Here is a 26,425-nt window from a genome sequence, read left to right as displayed (position 1 = left end):
ATACCTATGTTCATAGCAGAATTATTCAATAGCCAAAAGGTGGAAAAAACACAAATGCCCATTGATGGATGAATGATAAACAAATGTGTTACAGTCGGCCCTCTATATCCACAGGTTCTGCATCCACAAATTCAACAAACCATGGGTCAAAAACATTTGGAAAAAAAAATTCTGCCAAGTTCCAAAAAGCAAAACTTGAATTTGCCATTAATCAGCAACTATTTATACAGCATTTACATTGTATTAGGTATTATAAGTAATTCAGATATGATTTAAAGTACAGTCATCCCTCAGTAACCATGGGGGGTTGGTTCCAGGACTCCCATAGATATCAAAATCCACAAATGTTCAACCCCCTTATATGAAATGGAGTTGTATTTGCATATAATCTATGCATATCCTTCTGTATCCTTTATTTTTTTTAACATCTTTATTGGAGTATAATTGCTTTACAATGTTGTGTTACTTTCTGCGGTATAACAAGGTGAATCAGTTATATGTATACCTATATCCCCTCCCTCCCACTCTCCCTATCCCACCCTTCTAGATGGTCACAAAGTATTGAGCTGATCTCCCTGTTCTATGCAGCTGCTTCCCACTAGCTATCTATTTCACATTTGGTAGTGTATATATGTCAATGTTACTCTCTCACTTCATCCCAGCTTACCCTTCCCCCTCCCCGTGTCCTCAAGTCCATTCTCTACGTCTGTGTCTTTATTCCTGTCCTGCCCCTAGGTTCATCAGAACCTTTCTTTTTTTTAGATTCCATATATATGTGTTAGTATATGGTATTTGTTTTTCACTTTCTGACTTACTTCACTCTGTATGACAGACTCGAGGTCCATCCACCTCACTACAAGTAACTCAATTTCGTTTCTTTCTATGGCTGAGTAATACTCCATTGTATATATGTGCCATATCTTCTTTATCTGTTCATCTGTCGATGGACACTTAGGTTGCTTCCATATCCTGGCTATTGTAAATAGTGCTGCAATGAACACTGTGGTACATGTCTCTTTTGGAATTATGGTTTTCTCAGGGTATATGCCCAGTAGTGGGATTGCTGGGTCATATGGCAGTTCTATTTTTAGTTTTTTAAGGAACCTCCATACTGTTCTCCATAGTGGCTGTATCAATTTACGATCCCACCAACAGCACAAGAGGGTTCCCTTTTCTCCACACCTTCTCCAGCATTTATTGTTTGTAGATATTTTGATGATGGCCATTCTGACCAGTGTGAGGTGATACCTCATTTTAGTTTTGATTTGCATTTCTCTAGTGATTAGTGATGTTGAGCATCCTTTCATGTGTTTGTTGGCAATCTGTATATCTTCTTTGGAGAAATGTCTATTTAGGTCTTCTGCCCATGTTTGGATTGGGTTGTTTGTGTTTTTGATATTGAGCTGCATGAGCTGTTTGTATATTTTGGAGATTAATCCCTTGTCCATCGCATTGTTTGCAAATATTTTCCCCCATTCTGAGGGTTGTCTTTTTGTCTTTTTATGGTTTCCTTTGCTGTACAAAAGCTTTTAAGTTTCATTAAGTCCCATTTCTTTATTTTTGTTTTTATTTCCATTTTTCTAGGAGGTGGGTCAAAAAGGATCTTGCTGTAATTTATGTCATAGAATGTTCTGCCTATGTTTTCCTCTAAGAGTTTTATAGTGTCCGGTCTTACATTTAGGTCTTTAATCCATTTTGAGTTTATTTTTGTGTATGGTGTTAGGGAGTGCTCTAATTTCATTTTTTACATGTAGCTGTCCAGTTTTCCCAGCACCACTTATTGAAGACGCTGTCTTTTCTCCATTGTATACTCTTGCCTCCTTTATCAAAGATAAGTGACCATATGTGTGTGGGTTTATCTTTGGGTTTTTTGTCCTGTTCCATTGATCTATATTTCTGTTTTGTGTCAATACCATACTGTCTTGATTACTGTAGCTTTATAGTATAGTCTGAAGTCAGGGAGCCTGATTCCTCCAGCTCCGTTTTTCTCAAGATTGCTTTAGCTATTTGGGTCTTTTGTGTTTCCATACAAATTGTAAATTTTTTGTTCTAGTTCTGTGAAAAACGCCATTGGTAGTTTGATAGGGATTGCAATGAATCTGTAGATTTCTTTGGGTAGTATAGTCATTTTCACAATGTTGATTCTTGCAATCCAAGAACATGGTATATCTCTCCATCTGTTTGTATCATCTTTAATTTATTTCATCAGTGTCTTATAGTTTTCTGCATACAGGTCTTTTGTCTCCTTAGGTAGGTTGATTCCTAGGTATTTTATTCTTTTTGTTGCAATAGTAAATGGCAGTGTTTCCTTAACTTCTCTTTTAGATTTTTCATCATTAGTGTATAGGAATGCAGGAGATTTCTGTGCATTAATTTTGTATCCTGCTGCTTTACCAAATTCATTGATTAGCTCTAGTAGTTTTCTGGTAGCATCTTTAGGATTCTCTACATATAGTATCATGTCATCTGCAAACAGTGACAGCTTTACTTCTTTTCCAATTTGGATTCCTTTTGTTTCTTTTTCTTCTCTGATTGTTGTGGCTAAAACTTCCAAAACTATGTTGAATAATAGTGGTGAGAGTGGGCTCCTGTATCCTTTAAATCATCAATACCGTAAGGCAAGAAAAACTAAAATTGGTAAGTGAATTTAGCAAGATTGTGTAAGGTACATAGTTAATATAAAAAAAACTGCATTTCTATGTGTTACCAGTGAATGATTTGAAACTGAAGTAAAAAACAATCAGTAAGAACCCATAAAAACTAAGAAACACTTAGATTTTAATTTAATAAAATATATGCAAGACCTGTAAGCTGAAAACTACCAATGAAAAAGTGAAAGAAGACCTAAAAAGTGGAGCGAATATGCTGTATTCGTAGATTGGAAGATTCAATTCTCTTCAATCTGATCTACAGATTCTATACATTCCCAAATTCCTAGAAGGATTTTTTTGGGGGTAGTAATTGATAAGCCGATACTAAAAATCATATGTAACAACAAAGGGCCCAGAATAACTAAAACAATTTTGAAAAAGAATTTGGAGGACTCAAATTACCTTATTTCCAGACTTACTACAAAGCCTCAGTAATCAAGACAGTGTGGCACTGGCAAAAGGACAGATACAGATTCATAGACAGAATAGAGAATGCAGAAATAGATCCACACCCATAGGGCCAATTGATGTTTGACAAAGATGCAAAGACAATTCAATGGAAAAAAAGATGGTCATTTCAAAAAATAGTCCTCAGAGAGTAATCACAAAGACAGAAAGTATAATGGTGGTTGTCAGGGGCCAAGGCAGAAGGAAGAATGGGGAGCTATTGTTTAATAGGTACAGAGTTTCAGTTTTAGAAGATGAAAAGAGTTATGGAGATGGATGGTGGTGATGGCTCCAAAAAAATGTTAATGTATTTAGTACCACTTAACTGTACACTTAAAAATGATTAAGATGGTAAGTTTTATGCTATGTGTATCTTAACACAATAAAAAACTAGTGCTGAAAAAACTGGATATCCATATAAAAAATAAAATTGACTGATATCTACAGCATGTACAAAATTTAATTCAAAATGAATCAGAGACATATATGTAGAACTGCAAACTCTAAAACTTCTAGAAGAAATCACCAAAGAAAATATTCGTGAGCTTGGGTTAGGCAAAAATTTCTTACATACAACACCAAAAGCATGATGAGGCATAAAAGAAAAAATGATAAATTTGACTTCATTAAAATTAAGAATATGTCCTCTTCAAGCAGCACTGTGAAGAGCATGAAGCCACAGACTGGGAAAAAAGTATTTGTAAATCACATATATGGTAAAGGACTTGTATCGAGGATATATAAGAAACACTCAAAGCTAAACAAATAGGAAAAAAAAGCCAACCAAATAAAAAATATCTGGGCAAAAACAAGAGATATACAGATGGCACAGTGGCTCCACTTAAAAACTGCTATCAAGTGTAAAAGACCCAAATGTCTTTCAGCTGGTGAACAGATAAACAAACTGGTATATCAATATTATAGAATTCTACTCAGCAATTAAAAGGAATAAACTACTGATTCATGCAAGCACACAAATGAATTTCAAATGCATTAAGCTAATTGAAAGAAAGCTGCCTTCTTCTTCTGGCCAAGACGGAGCAACAGGGACAAATTATATGGAACAGCAATTTTCAAAACAGTGGACATCGAGTAATGAATACAGTGGTCCCTGAGAATGTTAAATAAACAAAGGTTACCCTTACAATTGCCTCAGCTTACTGCCTTGACAGTTTCTAGGTTGTGGCACAGGGAGGGGATCTAGCCAAAACCCACCATACTGCCTAAATTATGAAGATGGGGCTAGAAGTCTAGGGACAAGGTGACTAAAATTCAAAGGATAGACTACCAGACAGGAGACAGCTACAGAGAGCACACTCTGGATGGAGATTAGCAGAAGACCAAGTATTCAGCAGAGCACTGCTCAGTTCAGGTGAGTGAGGAATTCTTGAGGCCAGGAAGAGAACCACCTGAAAGGATCAGAAGGAACAGTATTCAGGATTTACACAGGGGCAAGAGTAATGTCAATTCCCACCACCCAGAGTGGAAAACCTCATGACTGATGGGGCAAAGCAGAGTGCTGAGAAATGACTTGCATCAACAGTGCAGAATTATTAGTTCTAGATTGTATTATGCTCTAGTCCCATCTAACAAATCTTAAAAGTCATCCCTGAAAGAATCAAACTGTTTCCAAGTAACTTAACTGTGTCTCAGAACAAAGCTCAAAAATATATATATAGGAACATAAAAATACCCAGTATCCAACTAGGCAAAAATTTTAAATGTCTGACATCCAATCAGATATTGCCGAGCAAACAAAGAAGCAGAAAAATACTTCCCATATTGAGGAGAAAAAAATCAACTTACCAAAATCAACTGAAAACAGATACAGATGGTAGAATTAGCAGACAAGAACATTAAAACAGTTATAACTGCACCCCATATGTTCAAAAAGCTAAAGGAAAGATTGAACATGTTAAGTAGAGACCTAGAAGATATAAAACAGACCCATATCAAACTTGTAGAGATGAAAACTATAATGCCTAAAATGAAAAATACTCTGGATGGATTAATAGTTATTTGACATTGTGAAAGAAAAGATTAGTGAACTTGAAGACACGGCAAGAGAAACTATACAAATTGAAACTCAAAGAGAAAAAAGTCTCTACAAGTGAACAGAACATCTATGAGCTGTGACACAACTTCAAGCAGACTAAAACTGTGTATGGAGTACCTAAGAGAGGACAGAGAGGGAAACAGGAAAAAAATGTTTGAAGAAACAATGGCCAAAATTTTTCTAAACTCGATGGAAACCAAATCCACAGGTCTAAGAAGCTCAAGAAACATCAAGCACAAGAGATTACATCATGGTACATCATAATCAAATTGCTCAAAACCAGTTAAAAAAAGAAAAACTTTAAAACAGCCAAAGGAAAAAATACACATTACATACAGAGGGATAAAGATAACCATGACAACAGATTTCTCAACAGAAACCATGTAAGGTAGAATATCTTTAAATTACTGAAAGGAAAGCAACTACCAACCTAGAATACTACATCCAGAGAAATATCTTTAAAAATTTTTTTAAATATATTTCAGACATGTAAAAAGCCGAAAGAGTTTAACATCAGTAGATTCACATTTAAAGAAATGTTAAAGGAAGCCTTACAGACTAAAAGAAAATGATTCCAGATGGAAATCTGGATCTACAAAAAGGAATGAAGAACATTAGAAATGCTAACAATATGGATAAATGTTATATTTCTCTTATTAATTAAATATCTCTAAATGCTAGTTCACTGTTTAAATAAAAATAATGATGTAGACTGTAGATTGTGACATATGCAGAACTAAAATATATGACAATAACAGAAATGTTAGAAAGAAAAACTGGTGGTATACTTTTATAAAGTTCTTGTACTCTATGTGAAGTAGAATAACCACATAAAGACTCTGATATGTTGAAGATGGTAGTCTATAAAACCTGAAGCAACCAGTAAAATAAGAAACCAAAGAAATATAGCTGATAACCCACAAAGGGAAATACAACTGAATCATAAACAATACTCAGAACTAGAAGAGGGGAAAGATCAAGATGGTGGAATAGAATAATGTGCAGTTCACCTCCTCCCACAAATACATCAAAAATACATCTACATGTGGAAAAATTCTCACAGAATACCTATACAACAGTGGCAGAAGATCTATACATTCAGAGCTACAGGAAAGACCACCATGTAACTGGGTAGGATGAGAGAAAAAAAAAGGAATAGGGATGGCACCTGAGCCCCTGGGAGGGAGCTGTGAAAGAGGAAAGGTTCCTTTACCCCGGGAACCCCCTTCAACATCTGGGAGATCAGCCAGGACAGATAGGGAGCTTCAGAGGCTCAGAGAAAAGTGTAGCAGCTGGCTTGTGGCAGGCAGAAGCAGAGAGAGACCAGCACAGATGGTCCTGACCAACTTACTGCACTACCCAGCCCAAGATGCACATCTTCTGCTGGTGTGCATGGGGGTTGTGTGCTGAGAGTCAAGCCTCAATGGACAGACCTGGGGAGAGGACTTGGGCTGGCTACCTGGAGACAGTCCCAAGGGGCTGAAGTGTGGCCCAGGCCTCAATTGAGGGTGTGCACAGGATGGAGCCCAGCCCACTACTGGAGCCCTGTTGTTAATGCACAGGAAGAAGGGGCGGAGCCCCACCACAGCAGCCTCATTCTCATTCTCGGTGTACTCACAGCAGGTGTGGCTCTGTCTCTAGGAGCTCTGGGAGTGTGCAAAACACCTGTGGGCTGCCCAAATGTGGAGGTGGGGCTGAAATCTGAGCTGTGTCCTGGTGGCTTTGGAGGATTTACGTGCTGGTGTCTCTGTAAGCTCAGTGCCCTCAGGATATCCGAGTGAATTACTGGTACTCCTGTGGCTGGGCAGGCCTGGCATTAGCAGCTACAGGCTTTGCAGATATGTGCACGTAGAGGCGTGGCTGGGGTCTGGGCTGACCCTGTAGCTCCCACGATGGGGCCAGGTGCATGAATACACGCAACTATGGCAGGTCCTGATACCTAACTTCAGCGGATCTGTGCCAATGGATCTGTGATGGTGGCTTTGTGAGCACAGTGCCTGAGGGACATCTGGGCTGATGGCCTGTATTCCCATGTATGAGGTGGGGTCCAGGGCAGTGCCAACAACAGTGTACTTTGTGAGCACACACAGCTGGTGACTGGCAACACCACAGAACACACTTCCCAGTGGACAGCCTCTGCGGAGGAATACTCAGTAGCTCCTCTCCCACTGGAAGTGCTCCAGTCCTGTCTACCTCACACCACAGCTCAGAAGTGGATCTGGGAGCTTCTACTCCAATAAGTGGGGAGCAGACCCTGCCCCAGACAGGGCTGTGACAACCACAGAGCAAAGGAGACCCAACTCAATATCCAGTGCAGTCTCTGGTTACCACAACACCAATGACACCCCCTATCAAGGGGATAATGGCCAGCACACACTGAGGAAAGATGTGGCAGGCATCCATTCTAAAAACAGCCCTCACACCAAAAATATTGGGTTGGCCAAAAAGTTCATTTGGTTGCAAGTAAAAATGACACATTTTTCATTTTCATCAAGAGCTTTATTGAACAACGTATTCATTAACCAAATGAACTTTTTGGCCAACCCAATATTAGACTCATGAAGGCTACACCGGGGTGCTCCCACATAAAAATAGCCCTTCAAGACCACAGCAGATAACTATTTCTCCTAAATTCATAGATTCAGAGAAGTAGAAGTAAAGTGAAGAAGCAGAGGATCCACTTCCAATTAAAAGAACAAGAGAAATCCCCTGAAAGAACAAAGAATGAAACAGACCTTTCCAGTCTACCAGATCCCAAGTTCAAAAAGGAGGCAATAGGGCTTCCCTGGTGGCACAGTGGTTGAGAATCTGCCTGCCAATGCAGGGGACACGGGTTCGAGCCCTGGTCTGGGAAGATCCCACATACCGCGGAGCAACTAGGCCCGTGAGCCACAACTACTGAGCCTGCGCGTCTGGAGCCTGTGCTCCACAACAAGAGAGGCCGCGATAGCGAGAGGCCCGCGCACCGCGATGAAGAGCGGCCCCCGCTTGCCACAACTAGAGAAAGCCCTCGCACAGAAACGAAGACCCAACACACCCAAATATTAATTAATTAATTAATTAATTAATTAATTTAAAAAAAGAGGCAATAAAAATACTGAAGGAATTAAGAAAGGCTATAGATAGAAATGTAGATCACTGTAACAAGGAACTAGAAAATATAAAGAGGAGCCAACTAAATTAGAAAACACATTTGCTGAGACAAAATACGAGCTAAAGGCAATAAATAGCAAACTAAATAATGCAGAAGAACGAATAAGTGATCTGGAAGATAGAATAGTGGAAGTCATCCAATCAGAACAGCAAACAGAAAGACAAATTTTAAAAAATGAAAGCAATATATGAGACCAATGGGATAATATAAAGCAAGTCAATCTATGCATAATAGGGATCCCAGAAGCAGAAGAAAGAGAAAAGGGGATTGAAAATGTATTTGAAGAAATTATGGCTGAAAAGAAGGAAACAGATATCTAGATACAGGAAGCACAGAGGGTCCCAAACAAGATAAACCCAAACAGACCTACAGCAAGACATATTATAATAAAAACAGCAAAAGTTAGAGATAAAGAAAAGATTCTAAAAGCAGCAAGAAAAAAATGAAGAGTTAGTTACAAGGGAACCCGCAAAAGGCTATCACCTGATTTCTCTACAGAAATGTTGCAGGCCACAGGGAGTGGCAAGATGTATTCAAAGTCCTGAAAGGGAAAAACCCGCAACCAAGGACGCTCTACCCAGGAAGATTATCATTTAGAATAGAAGGAGAGAGAAAGAATTTCTCAGACAAGCAAAAAGTAAAGGAATACAGCAATACTAAACCTATCCTAAAAGAAATATTGAAAGGTCTTCTCTAAATAGCAAAGAAGCAAGAATCTATAGGAAAGAGAAAACCACAATTGGAAAGTAAATAACTTAAATAAGCTAGTACATGGATTAAAAACATTTTTTTGAGAAAGTAATGATAACTACAAAGAACAGCAAAAGAATAAACATGAGCTGTAGAAGAGGACATCAAAATCATAAAATGCAGGGGAGGGGAGTAAGAAAATGTAGATTTTTTTCTTTAGAATGTGTTTGAGCCTATATGACTACCAGTTTAAAACAAGTAGATACAGTAATGGGTTAACATACTTGAAAAACAGGGTAACCACAAATCAAAAACATACAGTAGACTCGCAAAAACCAAAAAGAACATAAGAGTAAAACAAAAGAAAATCATCAAAACACAAAAGGAAAAACAAAAAGAAAAAGGAACAAAGAAGATATACAAAATCAACTGGAAAACAAGGTTTAAAATGGCATTAAATACATATATATCAATAATTATCTTAAAGGTCAGTGGACTAAATGCTCCAATCAAAAGACATAGAGTGGCAGGTTGGAGAATAACACAAGAGCTTACAGTATGCTGCCTAAAAGAGACCCACTTTAGGGTGAAGGACACACATAGTGTGAAAGTGAGGGGATGAAAAAGACATTTCATGCAAACATAAATGCCAAGAAAGGAGGGGTAGCAATACTCATACCAGATAAAATAGACTTTAAAACAAAGCTCATGAAGAAAGACAAAGAAGGACACGATATAATCATAAAAGGATCAATAAAGAAGAGGATATTACACTCATTAACATGTGCACCCAACATAGGAGCACCTAAATATGTAAAACAAATACTAACACATAAACGTAGAAATTGACTGGAATACAATAATTGTAGGAGACTTTAACACCCCACTGACATGAATGGACAGATCTTCCAGACAGAAAATCAATAAGGCAACAGAACTCCTAAGTGACACAATAGAATAGTTAGACTTAATTAATATTTTCAGGACATTACCTCCAAAAAAACAAAAACAAAAAACAGAACATAAATTCTTTTCAAGTGCCCATGGAACATTCTCTAGGATATACCACATACTAGGACACAAAACAAGTCTCAACAAATTTAAGAGGACAGAAATTATTTCAAGCACCATTTCTGACCACAACAGCATAAAACTAGAAATCAACCACAGAGAGAGAAATGAGAAAAGAAATGATTACATGGAGATTAAACAACATGCTACTAAAAAACTAATGGGTCAATGATGAAATCAAAGAGGAAATCAAAAACTACCCTGAGACAAACGACAATGAAAACACAACCATACAAAATCTATGGGATGCAGCAAAAGCAGTTCTTAGAGGGAAGTTCATAGTAATACAGGCCTTCCTCAAAAAACGAGAAAAATCTCAAACAACCTAACATACCACCTAAAAGAATTAGAAAAAGAAGAACAAACAAAACCTAAAGTCAGCAGAAAGAAGGAAATAATAAAGATCAGAGAGGAAATAAAATAGAAATTAAAAAAAAATCAATAAAACCAAGAGCTGGTTCTTTGAAAGGGTAAACAAAATAAACAAACCTCTGGCCAGACTCACCAAGAAGAAAAGAGAGAGGACCCACATAAATAAAACAAGAAATGAAAGAGGAGAAATAACAACCGATACCACAGAAATACAAAAACTCATAAGAGAATACTATAAACAATTATATGCCAACAAATTGGACAACCTAGAAGAAATGGATAAGTTTCTAGAAACATACAGCCCACCAAAACTGAATCAAGAAGAAAGAGATAATTTGAACAGACTGATCACTAGAAGTGAAATAAAATCTGTAATAAGAAACAACTCCTTGCAAACAAAAGTCCAGGACCATATTGCTTCACTGAGGAATTCTACCAAACATACAAAGAAGAACTTACACTGAGCCTTCTCAAACTCTTCCAAAAGACTGAAGAGGAGGGGAAACTCCCAAAGACATTCTATGAAGCCATCATCACCCTGATACCAAAACCAGAAAAAGACACCAGCAAAAAAGAAAATTATAGGCCAATATCTTTGATGAATATAGATGCAAAAATTCTCAACAAAATATTAGCAAACCGAATCCAACAACATATAAAAAAGATCATGCACCACAATCAAGTTGGATTCAACTCAGGGTCACAAGGATGGTTCAACATACGCAAATCAATTACTGTGATACACCACATCAACAAAGAAAAGACAAAAATCACATGATCATCTCAATAGATGCAGAAAAAACATTTGATAAAATTCAACATCCATTCATGATAAAAACTCTTACCAAAGTGGGTATAGAGGGAACATATCGCAACATAATAAAAGCTATTTATGACAAACTTACAGCCAACATAATACTCAACATGAAAAGTTGAAAGCCTTTCTGCTAAAATCTGGAACAAAAGAGGAATGCCCACTCTCACCACTTCTATTCAACACAGTATTGGAAGTCCTAGCCACAGCAATCAGACAAGAAAAAATAATTAAATAAAAGGTATCCAAGTTGGAAGGGAAAAGGTAAAATTGACATTATATGCAGATGACATGACACTATATATAGAAAACCCTAAAGACTCCACACATAAACTACTAGAACTGATAAACGAATTCAGAAAGGTAGCAGGATACAAGATTGACATACAGAAATCTGTTGCATTTCTTTACACTACCAATGAAATATCAAAAAGGGAACGTAAAAAAAAAAATCCCTTTTAAAATTGGATCAAAATAAAATACTTAGGAATAAACCTGACCAAGAAGGTGAAACACTTACACACTGAGAACTATAAGACACTGATAAAGAAAACTAAAGATGATTTAAAGAAATGGAAAGATAACCGTGCTCCTGGATTGGAAGAATTAATATCGTTAAAATGGCCATATTACCCAAAGCAATCTACAGATTTAATGTGATCCCTATCAAATTACCCATGACATTTTTCACAGAACTAGAACAAATAATCCTAAAATTTATATGGGACTATAAAAGACCCATAATTGCCAAAGCAATCCTGAGGAAAAAGAACAAAGCTGAAGTCTGTCCCAGACTTCAGACAATACTACAAAGCTACGGTAATCAAAACAGCATGATACTGACACAAAAACAGACATATAGATCAATGGAACAGAACAGAGAGCCCGGAAATAAATCCACACACCTACAGCAATTAATCTTCAACAAAGGAGGCAAGAATACACAATAGAGAAAAGACAGTCTCTTCTGCAACTGGTGCTGGGAAAGCTGGACAGCTCCATGTAAATCAATGAAGTTAGAACACCCCATCACACCATACACAAAAATAAACTCAAAATGGCATAAAGACTTAAATATAAGGCAGAATACCATAAAACTCCAAGAGAAAGCAGGCAAAACATTCTCTGACATAAATTGTAGCAATGTTTTCTTAGGTCAGTCTCCCAAGGCAACAGAAATAAAAGCTAAAATAAACAAATGGGATCTAATCAAACTTATAAGCTTTTGCACAGCAAATGAAACCATAAACAAAACAAAAAGACAACCAATGGACTGGGAGAAAACATTTGCAAATGATGCAACTGACAAGGGCTTAATTTCCAAGATATACAAACAGCTCATACAACTCAGTATCAGAAAAAAAAAACAAACACCTAATCAAAAATGGTCAGAAAAACCCAAATGGACATTTCTCCAAAAAAGACATACAGATGGTCAACAGGCCCACGAACAGATGCTCAACATCTATAATTATCAGAGAAATACAAGTCAAACAACCGTGAGGTATCACCTCACACTGGTCAGAATGGCCGTCCTTAAAAAGTCTACAAATAATAAATGCTGAAGATAGTGTGGAGAAAAGGGAACCCTCCTACACTGTTGGTGGGAATATAAATTGGTGCAGCCACTATGGAAAACAGTATGGAGGTTCCTGAAAAAACTAAAAACAGAGTTACCATATGAGTCAGGAATCTCACTCCTGGGCATACATCTGGAGAAAACTCTAATTTGAAAAGATACATACAACACCCCAATGTTCATAGCAACACTATACAATAGACAAGACATGGAAGCAACCTAAATTTCCACCAAGAGATGAATGGATAAAGAAGATGTGGTACATATATACAATGGAATACTACTCAGCCATAAAAAAGAATGAGATAATGCCATTTGCAGCAATGTGGATGGACCTAGAGATTATCATATTAAGTGAAGTAAATCAGATAAAGACAAATACTATATGATATCACTTATATGTGGAATCTAAAATATGATACAAATGAACTTATTTACAAAACAGAAACAGACTCAGAGACATAGAAAACAAACTTATGGTTACCAAAGGGGAAAGGGGAGGAGGGATAAATTAGGAGTTTGGGATTAGCAAATACACACTACTATATATTAAAATAGATAAACAACAAGATCTTACTGTATAGCACAGGGAACTATATATATTCAGTGTCTTGTAATAACCTATAATGAAAAAGAATATGAAAAAGAATACATACTATACACACACATATATATATATATATATATATATATATATATATATATATAGCTGAGTCACTTTGTTGTACACCAGAAACTAACACAACATTGTATATCAACTATACTTAAATTAAAAAAAAACGTAATAGAAAAAAACCCCTCAGAACTAATGTATTAGTTCACCAGGGCTGCCATAACAAAGTACCACAGATTTGGTGGCTTAAACAACAGAAATTTACTTTTTCACAATTCTGAATGCTATAATTCTGAGACCAAGGTGTTGGCAATGTTGGTTTCTTCTGAGGTTTCTCTCCTCAGCTTGTAGGTGGCAGTCTTCTCTCTGTGTCTTCACAAGGTCTTCCTTTTTTCAAATTTGTGTCCTAATAGCCTTTTCTTATAAGGACATTAGTCATATTGGATTAAAACTGGTCCTAAGGACCTCATTTTAACTTAATTACCTCTTTAAAGACTCTGTCTCCAAATATAGTCTGAAGTACTGGGGGTTAAGACTTCAACATAGAATTTGTGGGGACCCAATGCAGCCATAACAATTAGGAATGAAAGAGGTAACATCACACAGTTTCTGAAGATATTAAAAGAAAAATAAGGTAATATTATGGTCGGTCTTATGCCAAAAAAATTTGGAAACAGATGAAATGGCAGATTCTTTGGAAAAATATTGGTTGGCCAAAAAGTTCCTTCGGTTTTAAAGTAAAAATAAAAGACACATTTTTCATTTTCACCAATAATTTTATTGAACAACATATTCACCCTTTTGTTCCACTACCTTCTGCCATATTTCAGGCAACTTCATAATTCCATCTTACCAAAACTTTTAACCTTTTTGAGCAAAGAACTGTTCCAGGTGCCTTTTACAGTCTTCCAGGGAATTGAAATTTTTTCCATTAACAGAATTTTGTAAAGACCGAAATAAATAGAAATCCGAAGGTGCAATGTCTGGTGAATATGGCGGATGAATCAGAACTTCCCAGCCAAGCTGTAACAGTTTTTTCCTGGTCATCAAAGAAATATGTGGTCTTGCGTTATCCTGATGGAAGATTATGCATTTTCTGTTGACTAATTCCAGACGCTTTTCGTCGAGTGCTGCTTTCAGTTGGTCTAATTGGGACCAGTACTTGTTGGAATTAATCGTTTAGTTTTCTGGAAGGCGCTCACAATAGAGGACTCCCTTTCAATCCCACCGTATACACAACATCACCTTCTTTGGATGAAGACTGGCCTTTGGTGTGGTTGGTGGTAGTTCATTTCACTTGTCCCATGATCTCTTCTGTTCCACATTATTGTACAATATCCACTTTTCATCGCCCATCATAATTTGTCTTAAAAATGTAACATTTTCGTTACATTTAAGTAGAGAATTGCATCGGAAATATAGTAAAGAAGGGTTTTTTCGCTTAACTTATGTGGAACCCAAACATCAAAGCGATTCACATAACCAAGCTGGTGCAAATGATTTTCAGCACTTGATTTGGATATTTTGAGTATGTCAGCTATCTCCCACGTAGTATAACATTGATTGTTCTCAATTAATGTCTCAATTTGATCACTATCAACTTCAACTTGTCTACCCGGGCATGGAGCATCGTCCAGCGAGAAATCTCCAGCATGAAACTTTTGCAAACCACTTTTGACATGTTCAATCAGTCAAGCACCTTCTCCATACCTTGCACAAACTTTTTTTTTTTTTTGCGTTTCGGTTGTGTTTTTACCTTTCTGGAAATAATAAAGCATAATATGCTGAAAATGTTGCTTTTTAAATTCCATCTTCAATATTAAAATGGCTACACAAAAATCCACCAATTTTAATGTTTTTTTTTTAAGTGCATGCTGATATGACAGCTGTCACAATACATTCTAACAAAATTGTTTCAAATGAAGTTAAAGACAACTAAGCTCTACCAAAGCCATGTTCCAGAAAAAACCAAACAAACTTTTGGCCGACCCAATACAACCTACCAAAGGTCATTCAAGAAGTAACAGATAATCTGAATATCCTGTCTAATAAAGAAATTGAATCTGCAGATAAAAACTCCTGGCCTAGATGGCTTCACTGGTGAAGCCTATCAAATATTTAAAGAAGAAGTAATATTAACTTTACACAAACTCTTACAGACTTTTGAAGAAGGAATATGTCTAAACTCATTTCATGAGATCAGCATTACCCTTATACCAAAACCAAGAAAAGACAAGAAAAAAAGAATTACCAACTAATATCCCTCAAGAACACAGATATAAAAAGTCTAAACAAAATTTTAGATAACTCAAAAATATATAAAAAAGTAAAACATAAAGAATAAGGCAAGACTGTTCATTCTTATCTCTTATATTAAACAGTGTACTGGAGGTTCTAGCCAATGCAAAAAGGCGAGATTAAAACAAAAGCATCCAGGTTGGAAAGAATTAAGAAAAATGTCTTTATTCACAGACAATATGATCTTCTATATAGAAAATCTGATGGAATTGACAAAAAAGCTACTATAATTAATAACTGGGTTTAGCAAAGTCACAGGATAGAAGATCAATATACAAAAACCTACTGAATATTTATTCAATGGCAACAATCAGAAATTAAACTTGAAAAACATTATCATAACAATAGCATCAAAAATATGAAGTTGTTAGGGATAAATCTGACAAAAGAAGTGCAATATATGTACAATGAAAGCTACAAACTTTGATGAGAGAAATTAAAGAAGGCCTAAATTAAATGAAGAGATATATAATGTCCAGGGTCAGAAGATCCTTATTGTTAAGAGGTCAGCTCCCTGCAAAGTGATCTATAGATTTAACACAATCCCAACCAAAATCCCAGGAGGCATTTTTATAGAAATTAACAAAATGATCCTAAAATCCATATGAAAATGCAAAGGACCTAGAATAGCCAAAACAACTTCAAAAAAGAAGGACTAACAGTATCTGATATCAAGACTTAGAAAGCTACAGTTATCAGGGAACTAAGGCCCTAAGTCAAATAGCCAGGAAGAACCTGAAACCAGGCAATAGCCATTTGAGTGAGCTTGGAAATAAAACTTCTACGGCCTGACAAAACCATGTGAATGAGCTTGAAAGTAGATGAGCCCTGAGAGAAGCCTTGAGATGACTGCAGCCCAGACCAACACCTTGTCTGCAGCCTTGTGAGAGACCCTAAGCCAGAAGATCTGCTTAAGTCTTGCCTAGATTCCTGACTCATGGAAACTGTGAGATAATAAATGTTTGTTGTTTTAGGCCTGTAACTTTTGGGGTAATTTGTTATGTACCAATAGATAATTAATATATGCAGCTATCTTATCCTCTAATGAAAGAGATCACCATCAACTCTCAGCAAGTCCCAGCTAAGCAATTTGGTTTTACAGTAGGTCCAGAGACTCTGGGTTGTGACATAAGTTGATTAGAGATAATTCTAGAGTCATATAATCATAGAACATTAGAGACAGATGGGGCCTTAAAGGATACTGAACCCAGCCTTTTAATCTGACAGATGAAAAACAGAGGTAAATAGATTTGCCCAAAATGACCAAGGTAGTAAATGCACATTGGAGGACCTGAGCATAACCCAGGTCTTCTGATGCTGGGACAAGGATAGCATCATGCCATACGTATTATTTTATGAAGTTTATTTTGAAAATTATTGGTGGGGAGTTCCTGTGGCTTGAGAAAAGCATGTTAAACAATTATTAATTATTAATAATAAAGCAATAAAAGTGCATATGATATTTTATACTGAGATACTCATTATTAATTGTGTTAATGATAGACAGGTATGGTCTAATATGTCTAAAAATTAATTTTTACCTGACTTTATTCTGAAATTTAGTTTTACATTTTAATGAGTATGTGTGATTAAGTAAAGATTAACATTCCATTAAAAAGAAATACTGGATCACAGCCTTTCTGTCTCTTCCTATTATACTCTACTTGGCGTGTATTTTAGGGTTCTCATTAATAACGCTTATTACTGTCAACAAAAAACTAGCTTAAACTTACCAAAATAACAAAAAAGGAAAACAATGGAAGATAAACTGTGATCTGAATTATGAAGATAAAGCTTTTGAAAGGCTCTGTATAAGAACTACACATCATGCCATGGATTAAACTTAAAAGGTTCCCTGAAACTTTATAAGATTGTTCAGTAGTATACTAGTAGTATACTAGCTAGTACTATACTATCTCCCACATCTGAACCTTGAGTGTCCTTTATGTTAGGAACCAACTGCTTTGGTGTGCCATTCCATGTCTTTCTTTTTAAAATGGACTATTTTCAGCAAATCAGCAAAGTCCCCAAAATGTCTCTTCCTTATGTAGTTTCAATTTTAAGTGCATTCATTCACCAAATATTGATTGAGCTTGCACTTATTTTATGTTAAGTGTTGAACTAGGCCCTAAGAATACAAGGATGAGCAAGGTAAAGACTCTACACTAGAGAATCTTCAAGTCCAGGTAGATAAGTAAACAGGGAATACTCTACAGTGTGTGGTGTTATGCTGTGGAGAGGCATCAAGTGAGATGAAAAACAAAAACAGGAACATCCTACTAAGCACTAGGGGGTGACAGGTAGGGTCAGAAAAGATGTCCAAAGGAATCCGTGTCTACCCTAATACTTGCAGGATAAGTAGGAATTAGCCTGGTCATTATGGAGTAGGCAATACAATATAATTATTAAGAGTAAAGACTCTGGAGACAGATAATTTTGGTTCTTGGCTATAGCTGCTGTTTGTATTTAGGGAGTTATTTAATCTCTCTGTGCTTCATTTGGAGGAATCAAGAGAGAATTTATACAAGTTATTACCACTACATGATCTACCTGCATCTATGACTATATACTCTACTTTTCTGCTATTACTCCTGATGAACTTTCCATGCTCTTGTCAAAGGCCAATTCTTCCACAAGTGTACTAGATCCTGTCCCATCTTGCTTTCTCAAGGTCTTTCTCCTGCATCATTAATGCTTCCTTTTTGACTGGAACTTTCTCATCACTATTACAAAACTTGGTTACTTCTACTGTCTTTAAAACAAAACATAATAAAATTCCTCTCTTGACTCCACTTTCCCATGCAGGTACTGCCTCAACACTCTCCTTACTTTTACAGATAAACTCCGCATAAGCATTATCTATACTTATTCTCTCCAAATTCTCTCTTGCTATTCTTTTTTTTTAAATCAGGCTTTTGTTCCTAACACTCTGCAGAACTATTTTTGTCAGGATTGGTGACTTCCTGTTCTTAAAGCAAAGAATTAATTCTTCGTCCTTATTTGACATGGTTGATCACTTCTTCCTCCTTGACACTTTTTCTTTTTTCTCCCACTTTTCTGGCTGTTCCTTTTTTGTCTTCATTGTCTCTAAACCCTGTTATAGCCTAGGGGTCAGTCTTGGAACTTCTCATTTTCTTTCTTTTTTTTCTTTATAATTCTTTTCTTTTTTTTTTACTGGAGTATAGCTGATTTACAATGTTGTGTTAGTTTCAGGTGTACAGCAAAGTGAATCAGTTATACATATATATATCCATTCTTTTATAGATTCTTTTCTCATACAGGTTATTACAGAATATTGAGTAGAGTTCTCTATGCTATACAGTAGGTCCTTGTTGGTTATCTATTTTATATATAGTAGTGTGTATATGTTAATCCCAAACTCTTAATTTATCCCTCCCCCCTCCCCTTTCACCTTTGGTAACCATAAGTTTGTTTTTTTACATCTGTGACACTACTTCTGTTTTGTAAATAAGTTCATTTGTACCATCTTTTTAGATTCCACATATAAGCGATATCATATGATATTTGTCTTTCTCTGACTTACTTCATTTAGTATCATAATCTCTAGGTCTATCCATGTTGCTGGAAATGGCATTATTTCATTCTTTTTTATGGCTGAGTAATATTCCATTGTATATATGTACCACATCTTCTTTATCCATTTCTCTATTGTTGGACACTTAGGATGCTTCCATGTCTTGGCTATTGTAAAGTGTGCTGCAATGAACATTGGGGTACATGTATATTTTGAATTATGGCTTTCTCCAGATATATGTCCAAGAGTGGGACTGCTGAATCATATGGTATGAACTTCTCATTTTCTATTTACACACATTCCCTGATCTCATCCTGTCTCCTGGCTTTTCAATACCATTTATTTGCTGTCAACTTCCACATTTTATCTCCAGCCCAAATTTTTCCACCAAATTCTTAGCTTATAAACAACTTAATACCTCTACTTGGATATCTAATAGGTATCTCAAGCTTCATTTTCAAACTTGATCTCATTTTCCCCCCAAATGTGCTCCTTCCAGTCTTGCCCCTCTCAGTCAATGGCAACTGCACTTTTCCAGGTGAGGCCCAAAAGTTTAACAGTCATCACTGACTGCTCTCTTTCTCTCACATTGCACATCCAATCTGCCAGCAAATCTCATTGGCTCTACTTTTACAAGAGATCCAGAATGCAACTACTTCTTTCCACTCCCACTGTTACTCTGGTCCAAGCCACAATTAGTCCTTGCATGAGTTATTACAAGAGCATACTGTCTCCAAGTTTTCTTTATGACCCCACTCAGTCTCTTTGCAATGCAGCAGCCAGACTCATCCTGTTAAATATAATTCAGAGCATACAACTACTCTTTTCAAAACCTTCCAGTGGCTTCCAATCTCAGAGTAAAAGCCAGAGTGCTTCCAATGGCCTATAAGGCCTACAAGGTTGAGCATCCTGTTACTTTTCTAACCTCATCTATTACTTTCCCTCTGGCTCTACTCCAGTCACGCTAGCTTCTGTGCTGTTCCTTAAAACCCTGAGCATGCTCCTGCTTCAGGGCTTTTGCACTAGCTCTCCAGGAATGCTCCTCTGCTACTTATCTTCATGACCAGCTCCTTCTTCTGCCTTTATTCAAAAGTCATCTTCTCAGGGCTTCCCTGGTGGCACAGTGGTTAAGAATCCGCCTGCCAATGCAGGGGACACAGGTTCGATCCCTGGTCGGGGAAGATCCCACATGCCATGGAGCAACTAAGCCCGTGCACCACAACTACTGAGCCTGTGCTCTAGAGCCCACGAGCCACAACTACTGAGCCTGCGTACCACAACTAATGAAGCCCACGCACCTAGAGCCCGTGCTCCATAATAAGAGAAGCCACCGCAATAAGCCCGCACACCGCAACTAGAGAAAGCCTGTGTGCAGCAACGAAGACCCAACACAGCCAAAAATTAAAATAAATAAATTTATTAAAAAAAAAAAGTCATCTTCTCAACCAGGCCATTTCTTTATACTATTTAAAACTCTAAAACCCTCCCCAACACTTCCTAGTCCCTTTATCTGCTTTATTTTCTGTGGCCATTAACATACTATATAGTTATTTATCTGATTTATTATCTTTCTTCCACCCACTCTCCCACTACAGAATGTAAACTCCATAAATTCAGAGGTCCTCAATAGATGTTTATTAAATAAATGAATGAAAAGGGTGAACCATTTAATACATATCGTGGCAGGAAATGCAGCCTGTGGGTACCTGTATTCTGCTACTAACAATTGACAAATACAGTATTCGTCTGGACCTGAAAATACTTTAGATTCACTTGGGGTTGACACTATTCACTTTACGTTTTTTTCTTTCCTTTCCTGTATACAGTGTTCTGTGTATTTATTTATATTTTACTTTACTTTTTCATGGTATGGAGTTCTTATTTTTTACATTTAATTGATATGCAACACTATAAAAATAATTTTTGTTTCAATGTTTGGTTGATACATTTGTTTTAAGGGTGTGCCCCATGCGAGGGTTATGCTGAATTATTAAGATCAGGACAGAGCCAAAAAGGCATTAGAATTTCATTTTAATTCTCTGAAAGTCTCAAAAGCTTAAAAATGAGTCACTACCTATTTGTTTATTTATAACTTAATTTATTTCTATAAACATTTAAATTCTATATTACTATTGGAAAAAATGATAAAATAGGTTCATTATAAGAAGGTGCAAGCATTATTTGAGAATTGCAAATGTCGCTTATAACATTGGAGAGTCTGTTAAAATAAAAAAGCTCAGGGACTTCCCCGGTGATCCAGTGGTAAAGAATCTGCCTTCCAATGCAGGCGGCATGGGTTCGATGCCTGGTAGGGGAACTAAGATCCCACACGCTGCGGGGCAACTAAGCCCGCGCGCCGCAACTACTGAGCTCACGTGCCTCAACGAGACAGCTTGTGTGCTGCAAACTACAGAGCCCATGCCCTGGAGCCTGCGTGCCACAACTAGAGAGAAGCCTGCGGGCCACAGTGAAGAGCCTGCGCGGCAATGAAAGATACTGCATGCCTCAACGAAGATCCCGCATGCTGCAACTAACACCCGACGCAGCCAAAAAAAATAAATTAAATAAATAAATATTTTTAAAAAAAGAAAGAAAGAAAGCTCAATTACTCCTGGACATTGCCAGTTTATATTCTGCATTTCTTCAAAAAGTCCCTGGTATCTACCCATTTTAATGTTCTTTTCTCATAGTTCTACTATTTTCATAGCTAATAAAGAAAAATGGAAAAGATATGCCCAGGGAAATATTTACACTCACATGCTGACATAAAAATAACTCAGTGCCTATAGCTACCATATGTTAGGTATAATGCTAAACCCACCAGGAAGCAAAGGGTCCACTGCTTACAGTGTGTAGCTGTATTACCCAGGCAGTTTATCTCATCCTTCTAGAACTTAGATTCCCTATCTATTAAATGGGTATAACTACAGTGTCTACCTCATAGGATTATTGTGATAATTAAAACAATGTAATGATTGTAAAGCAATGGCATAATACCAGGTATACAGGTAAACACTTGACAAATATTAAGTGATATATAAGATAGGTATTGGTATTTTAGTTAAGGTTCTTTTAGTTCCAAATAACAAGGGTTAACTCAAGCTAGATTTCAAGTATTTAATATATACTTACTGAGCACTTACTATGTGCCTTCCTATGTGCCAGGCACTAGGCTAAGAACTGGTAAGAAAAAAGGGGAAATTTATAACACAGATGTGGGATGGCACTTAGAACCTGAAGGCAGACTTGCAGATGAACTTCATTCAGAAAGAAATGGAACTGGGAATTGGAAAGTTGCTGAAAACCTAGGAAATATTCTCTGCCTTGCTACATAGAGTTGACTCTTGAACAACACAGGGATTAGGGGCACTGACCCCCTCATAGTCAAAAATCCACCTATAACTTAACAGTTGGACTTCCATATCTGCAGTTACACATCTGCAGATTCAACTAACCACGGATCATGTAATACCATAGTATGAACTTACTGAAAAAAAATCTGCGTATAAGTGGACCTGCTTCTAACCTGTGTGGTTCAAAACAAAAAACAAACACCTGTGTTGTTCAAGGGTTAACTGTACTTCTCTTTGCAGACTGGTTTCCATTTTCTTCTTAGCAGATAAAGAAGTTTTTTTTCTGCAACAAAGTTTAGATAGTGGATTGAAGATAGCCACCCATGTGCTACCAAGTTCATATGATACTATTCCAGCCTTATGGAAAGACTGCTACTATTTTCTCTTTCTTTCATTTTTTTACCTTAATTCCAAAGTCCTGACAGGGATCAAGTGTCCATCCTTGTCTAAACATGGGGGCAGCTAATGGGGTCACTGTAAGTTGAACAAATATTCCAAATGGCATCTACAGCAAGTATTATCCACAATTTATAAAAGAGGAAACTAAGACTGAGAGGTATGAGTTACTTTCCCACGTTCATGTGGGTAGATCGCCAGAAACAGAATTCAAATCCTGAGGTTGTATAAGTGCAGGGCCAGCATATCAAAGTGAATGCCTTCTTCAATTCTCCATCTAAGAAGCTTTGCTTGCCTCACCCTAGTCTCAGCTCTGCTAATGCTTCACAGTTCTTTTCACTATGTTCTCTTACTAAAATGTGGCACCTTCACAACTTTCAAAGAAATGCAAAGTTTAAAAAAAGTTTCATGGATTCAGATTGTAAAAGTTTTTTCAAAGAACATGAAATAATGTTATGCTCTTATTGATTTTGTATATAAACTATTTGCCTTCCAGAAGACACTACTAAAAGCAGAAACTTACCTTCCCATTCTGTTGGGATATCCCCTACTTCATAGTCTATTTCTCTTTTATTTGCTGATTCTACAATTCTTTTCTCTCGAATTGTTTGTCCTGTAAGGCAAAAGTGATTATTACATTTTTAAATGAACCCATGACACAGTAGTTACTACACAAAATATTTTCTCTTTAGATATTACACACCTCCTCCTATGATAAGAGAATTAACAGGGAAAAGAATAGATTTCATTTAGAATTAGGTATATTAGAAAAAGCAGTTTCTAAACTACTTCAGAAATTTTAAATTTCCTACATAGTATGCAAAGTTAATTTTGGTAGAATAAGTCTAGATTCTGTGTACAGAAAAAGAGAAACCAATTAATTTGCAGGCCAATAAAAAACATTTTAATAAACAACAGAATGTTTAACTCCTTCAAACTCTGCAGGTATATATATTAGAGGTGCCAGTGGCTGCTGCTACTGCATAAGGGAATCAAATTCATGGCCCCACTATGGAAAATAATATGGAGGTTCCTTAAAAAACTAAAAACAGAGTTATCATACGACCCAGCAATCCCACTCCTGGGCATATATCCAAATTAGAGAAAACTCTAATTTGAAAAGATACATATACTACAATGTTCATAGCAGCACTATTTACAATAGCCAAATATGGAAGTAACCTAAGCGTCCATCAACAGATGAATGGATAAAGGAGATGCAGTATATATATACACTATGGAATATTACTTGGCCACAAAAAAGAATGAAATATTGCCTTTTGCAGCAACTATGGACCTAGAGATTATCATACTAAATGAAGTAAGTCAGAAAGAGAAAGACAAATACCATATGATATCACTAATTTGTGGAATCTAAAAACTAATACAAATGAACTTATTTTCAAAACAGAAAGACTCACAGACATAGAAAACAAACTTATGGTTACCAAAGGGAAAAGGGAGGAAAAGGAAGGATTAATTAGGAATATGGGATTAATAGGTACAAACTACTATACATAAAATAGATAAGCAACAAGGATTTACTGTATAGCACAGGGAACTATATTCAATATCTTATGATAAGCTATAATGGAAAACAATCTGAAAAGTATATATATATACATATATATATATATATATATATAAAACTGAAACACTTTGCCATACACCTGAAACTAATAAAATATTGTAAAACAACTATATGTCAATTAGAAAAAAAAGCCTTGATTATATCCTTTCAAAGCAGCAGCAGCTTTGTCAAAATGGTGATTTCAAAACATATTACTTTGTCATTGAAACTTTGATCCTGAGGAAACCAGGTAAGTTTCTACTTCCCAACAGTTAACAAATGTGCTTGCCTACTCCAGGGAATGCAGGCTAAAACAGAGAAGGTATTGGTAGGTATTGATGAGAGAAGTATGGCTTAACAATGGTCAGACCAGTCAGGGAGAGAAATCTGGGCCTTGCAAAATACCACTTTCTCTTCCCACTCTTAGGCCAACCTTACACTATGCCAAATAGACTGGGTCACATAATTCTAGAAATTGACTTTGTTGCCTGCATATCTCTCTCCTAAACTACCTGAAATTCTACATTAAAATATTCCTTCGGGACTTCCCTGCTAGTCCAGTGTTTAAGACTCTGCGCTCCCAATGCAGGGGGCATGGGTTCCATCCCTGGTCGTGGAACTAAGATCTAGAATGCCGCAAGGAAAGTGTGGCAAAAAAAAAAAAAAAAAAAAAATCCTTCAATTACAGACAAAGAAGTTTCTAGGAGTGACTGTGCAGGAGAAAGGGAGTCACAAAAGGTAGCCTAAGAATACTGAGTGGCTAGTTTTATTTCCTCTGCCTTAGTAATAGTAAGTGAAAGACTAGGATTTCCTAGACAAGCCATTAATGGCTAATAACTCTGAGATGAGCTCAGGGAATCTCTACATTTTATTATGGACTCATTTAACTGGGCTGATTTAATCCTAATACAGAGGTTCTACAAGTTTTATAAAGAGGAGTTACCTTTTGCTTATCTTATCCAATAAATACACAGTAGGACAAGGGATTAGTAGTAAAGTCTCCAGGTTGAAGGGACAAGAATTAGGGTAAAAGGAGCCTCTAACAATGACAGCTGCATTACTCTCACAGCAGAGGCTCAACATATATACATATATTTTTACTAAAATGCTATTTATATCTACATATATAAACACATCATAATAACAAGAGTTACCATAAATTTAGCATAGACTAAATTTACTAAAGTATGTTTACATGACAATTTTCAAAATGTTTGAAAGAGTCAAAATATCTGTGTCTTCATATATTCCTTACCTAAATACCAGGAGGTAAGTATATCTTTTTAGCAATAACAAGTACAGAAAAGAAAATTATCGTCTAAAATACGAAATGCTAACAGATGGCCTTCTGAAAGTACATGTGTGTTCTATAAGCTTTTAAGTGTATGTCAATGAAATTTAGTGCATAGGGAGAGAACAGAGAGGTCTACCATTCCAGCAGCACCACTAAATGCATATATAAGTAAGTATATCTATATGTCTGTGACATAAAAACTAACTTTTTATTCCTACCCTCAAGTTTATAAACTTCATTTAAGGTATCCTAAGAGTTTTAAGAATCAAAATTCATACCTATTTGTGTGTATATGGAAAGACAGGAAGAGTAATTCATGAGTTAGTCACAGATAATAGCTGAAAAAAAACCTTTGTTTACAAATAGATGACATCAAAGGTTTATGAAATGCATGTACACATCTTTAGCAATATAAAATAAGGCCATTAATTTATTGAATAAACTCTTGGTAATCAGATATGGCCTTTTCCCTCCAAATAAATTGTTTTAAGACTACTCCATTCTGTACAATTTTTATGAATTGGGAATAAAA

The 26,425-nt window shown here is 36.4% G+C and overlaps 1 protein-coding gene across 4 annotated transcripts in view; it reads right to left on the bottom strand.

Annotated features, from left to right (window-relative positions):
• The window catches only part of NDUFAF2 (NADH:ubiquinone oxidoreductase complex assembly factor 2), a 180,388-nt gene that overhangs the window by 54,444 nt on the left and 99,519 nt on the right, over nucleotides 1–26,425 (bottom strand). For 2 of the 4 annotated variants that reach the window (XM_082382499.1, XM_082382501.1), the window contains exon 2: nucleotides 23,553–23,642. The exons of the other annotated variants lie outside the window; for them this stretch is intronic. In XM_082382499.1, the coding sequence (XP_082238625.1) occupies nucleotides 23,553–23,642 (90 nt within the window). The remainder of the gene's footprint in view (nucleotides 1–23,552; nucleotides 23,643–26,425) is intronic. 4 annotated transcript variants of the gene reach the window in all.

Source organism: Balaenoptera borealis (assembly GCF_965194805.1).
Source record: "Balaenoptera borealis genome assembly, chromosome: 2".
Taxonomy (NCBI): domain Eukaryota; kingdom Metazoa; phylum Chordata; class Mammalia; order Artiodactyla; family Balaenopteridae; genus Balaenoptera; species Balaenoptera borealis.
The sequence above is the reverse complement of the archived record's forward strand: the minus strand, read 5'-3'. Positions and strand labels throughout refer to the sequence as shown.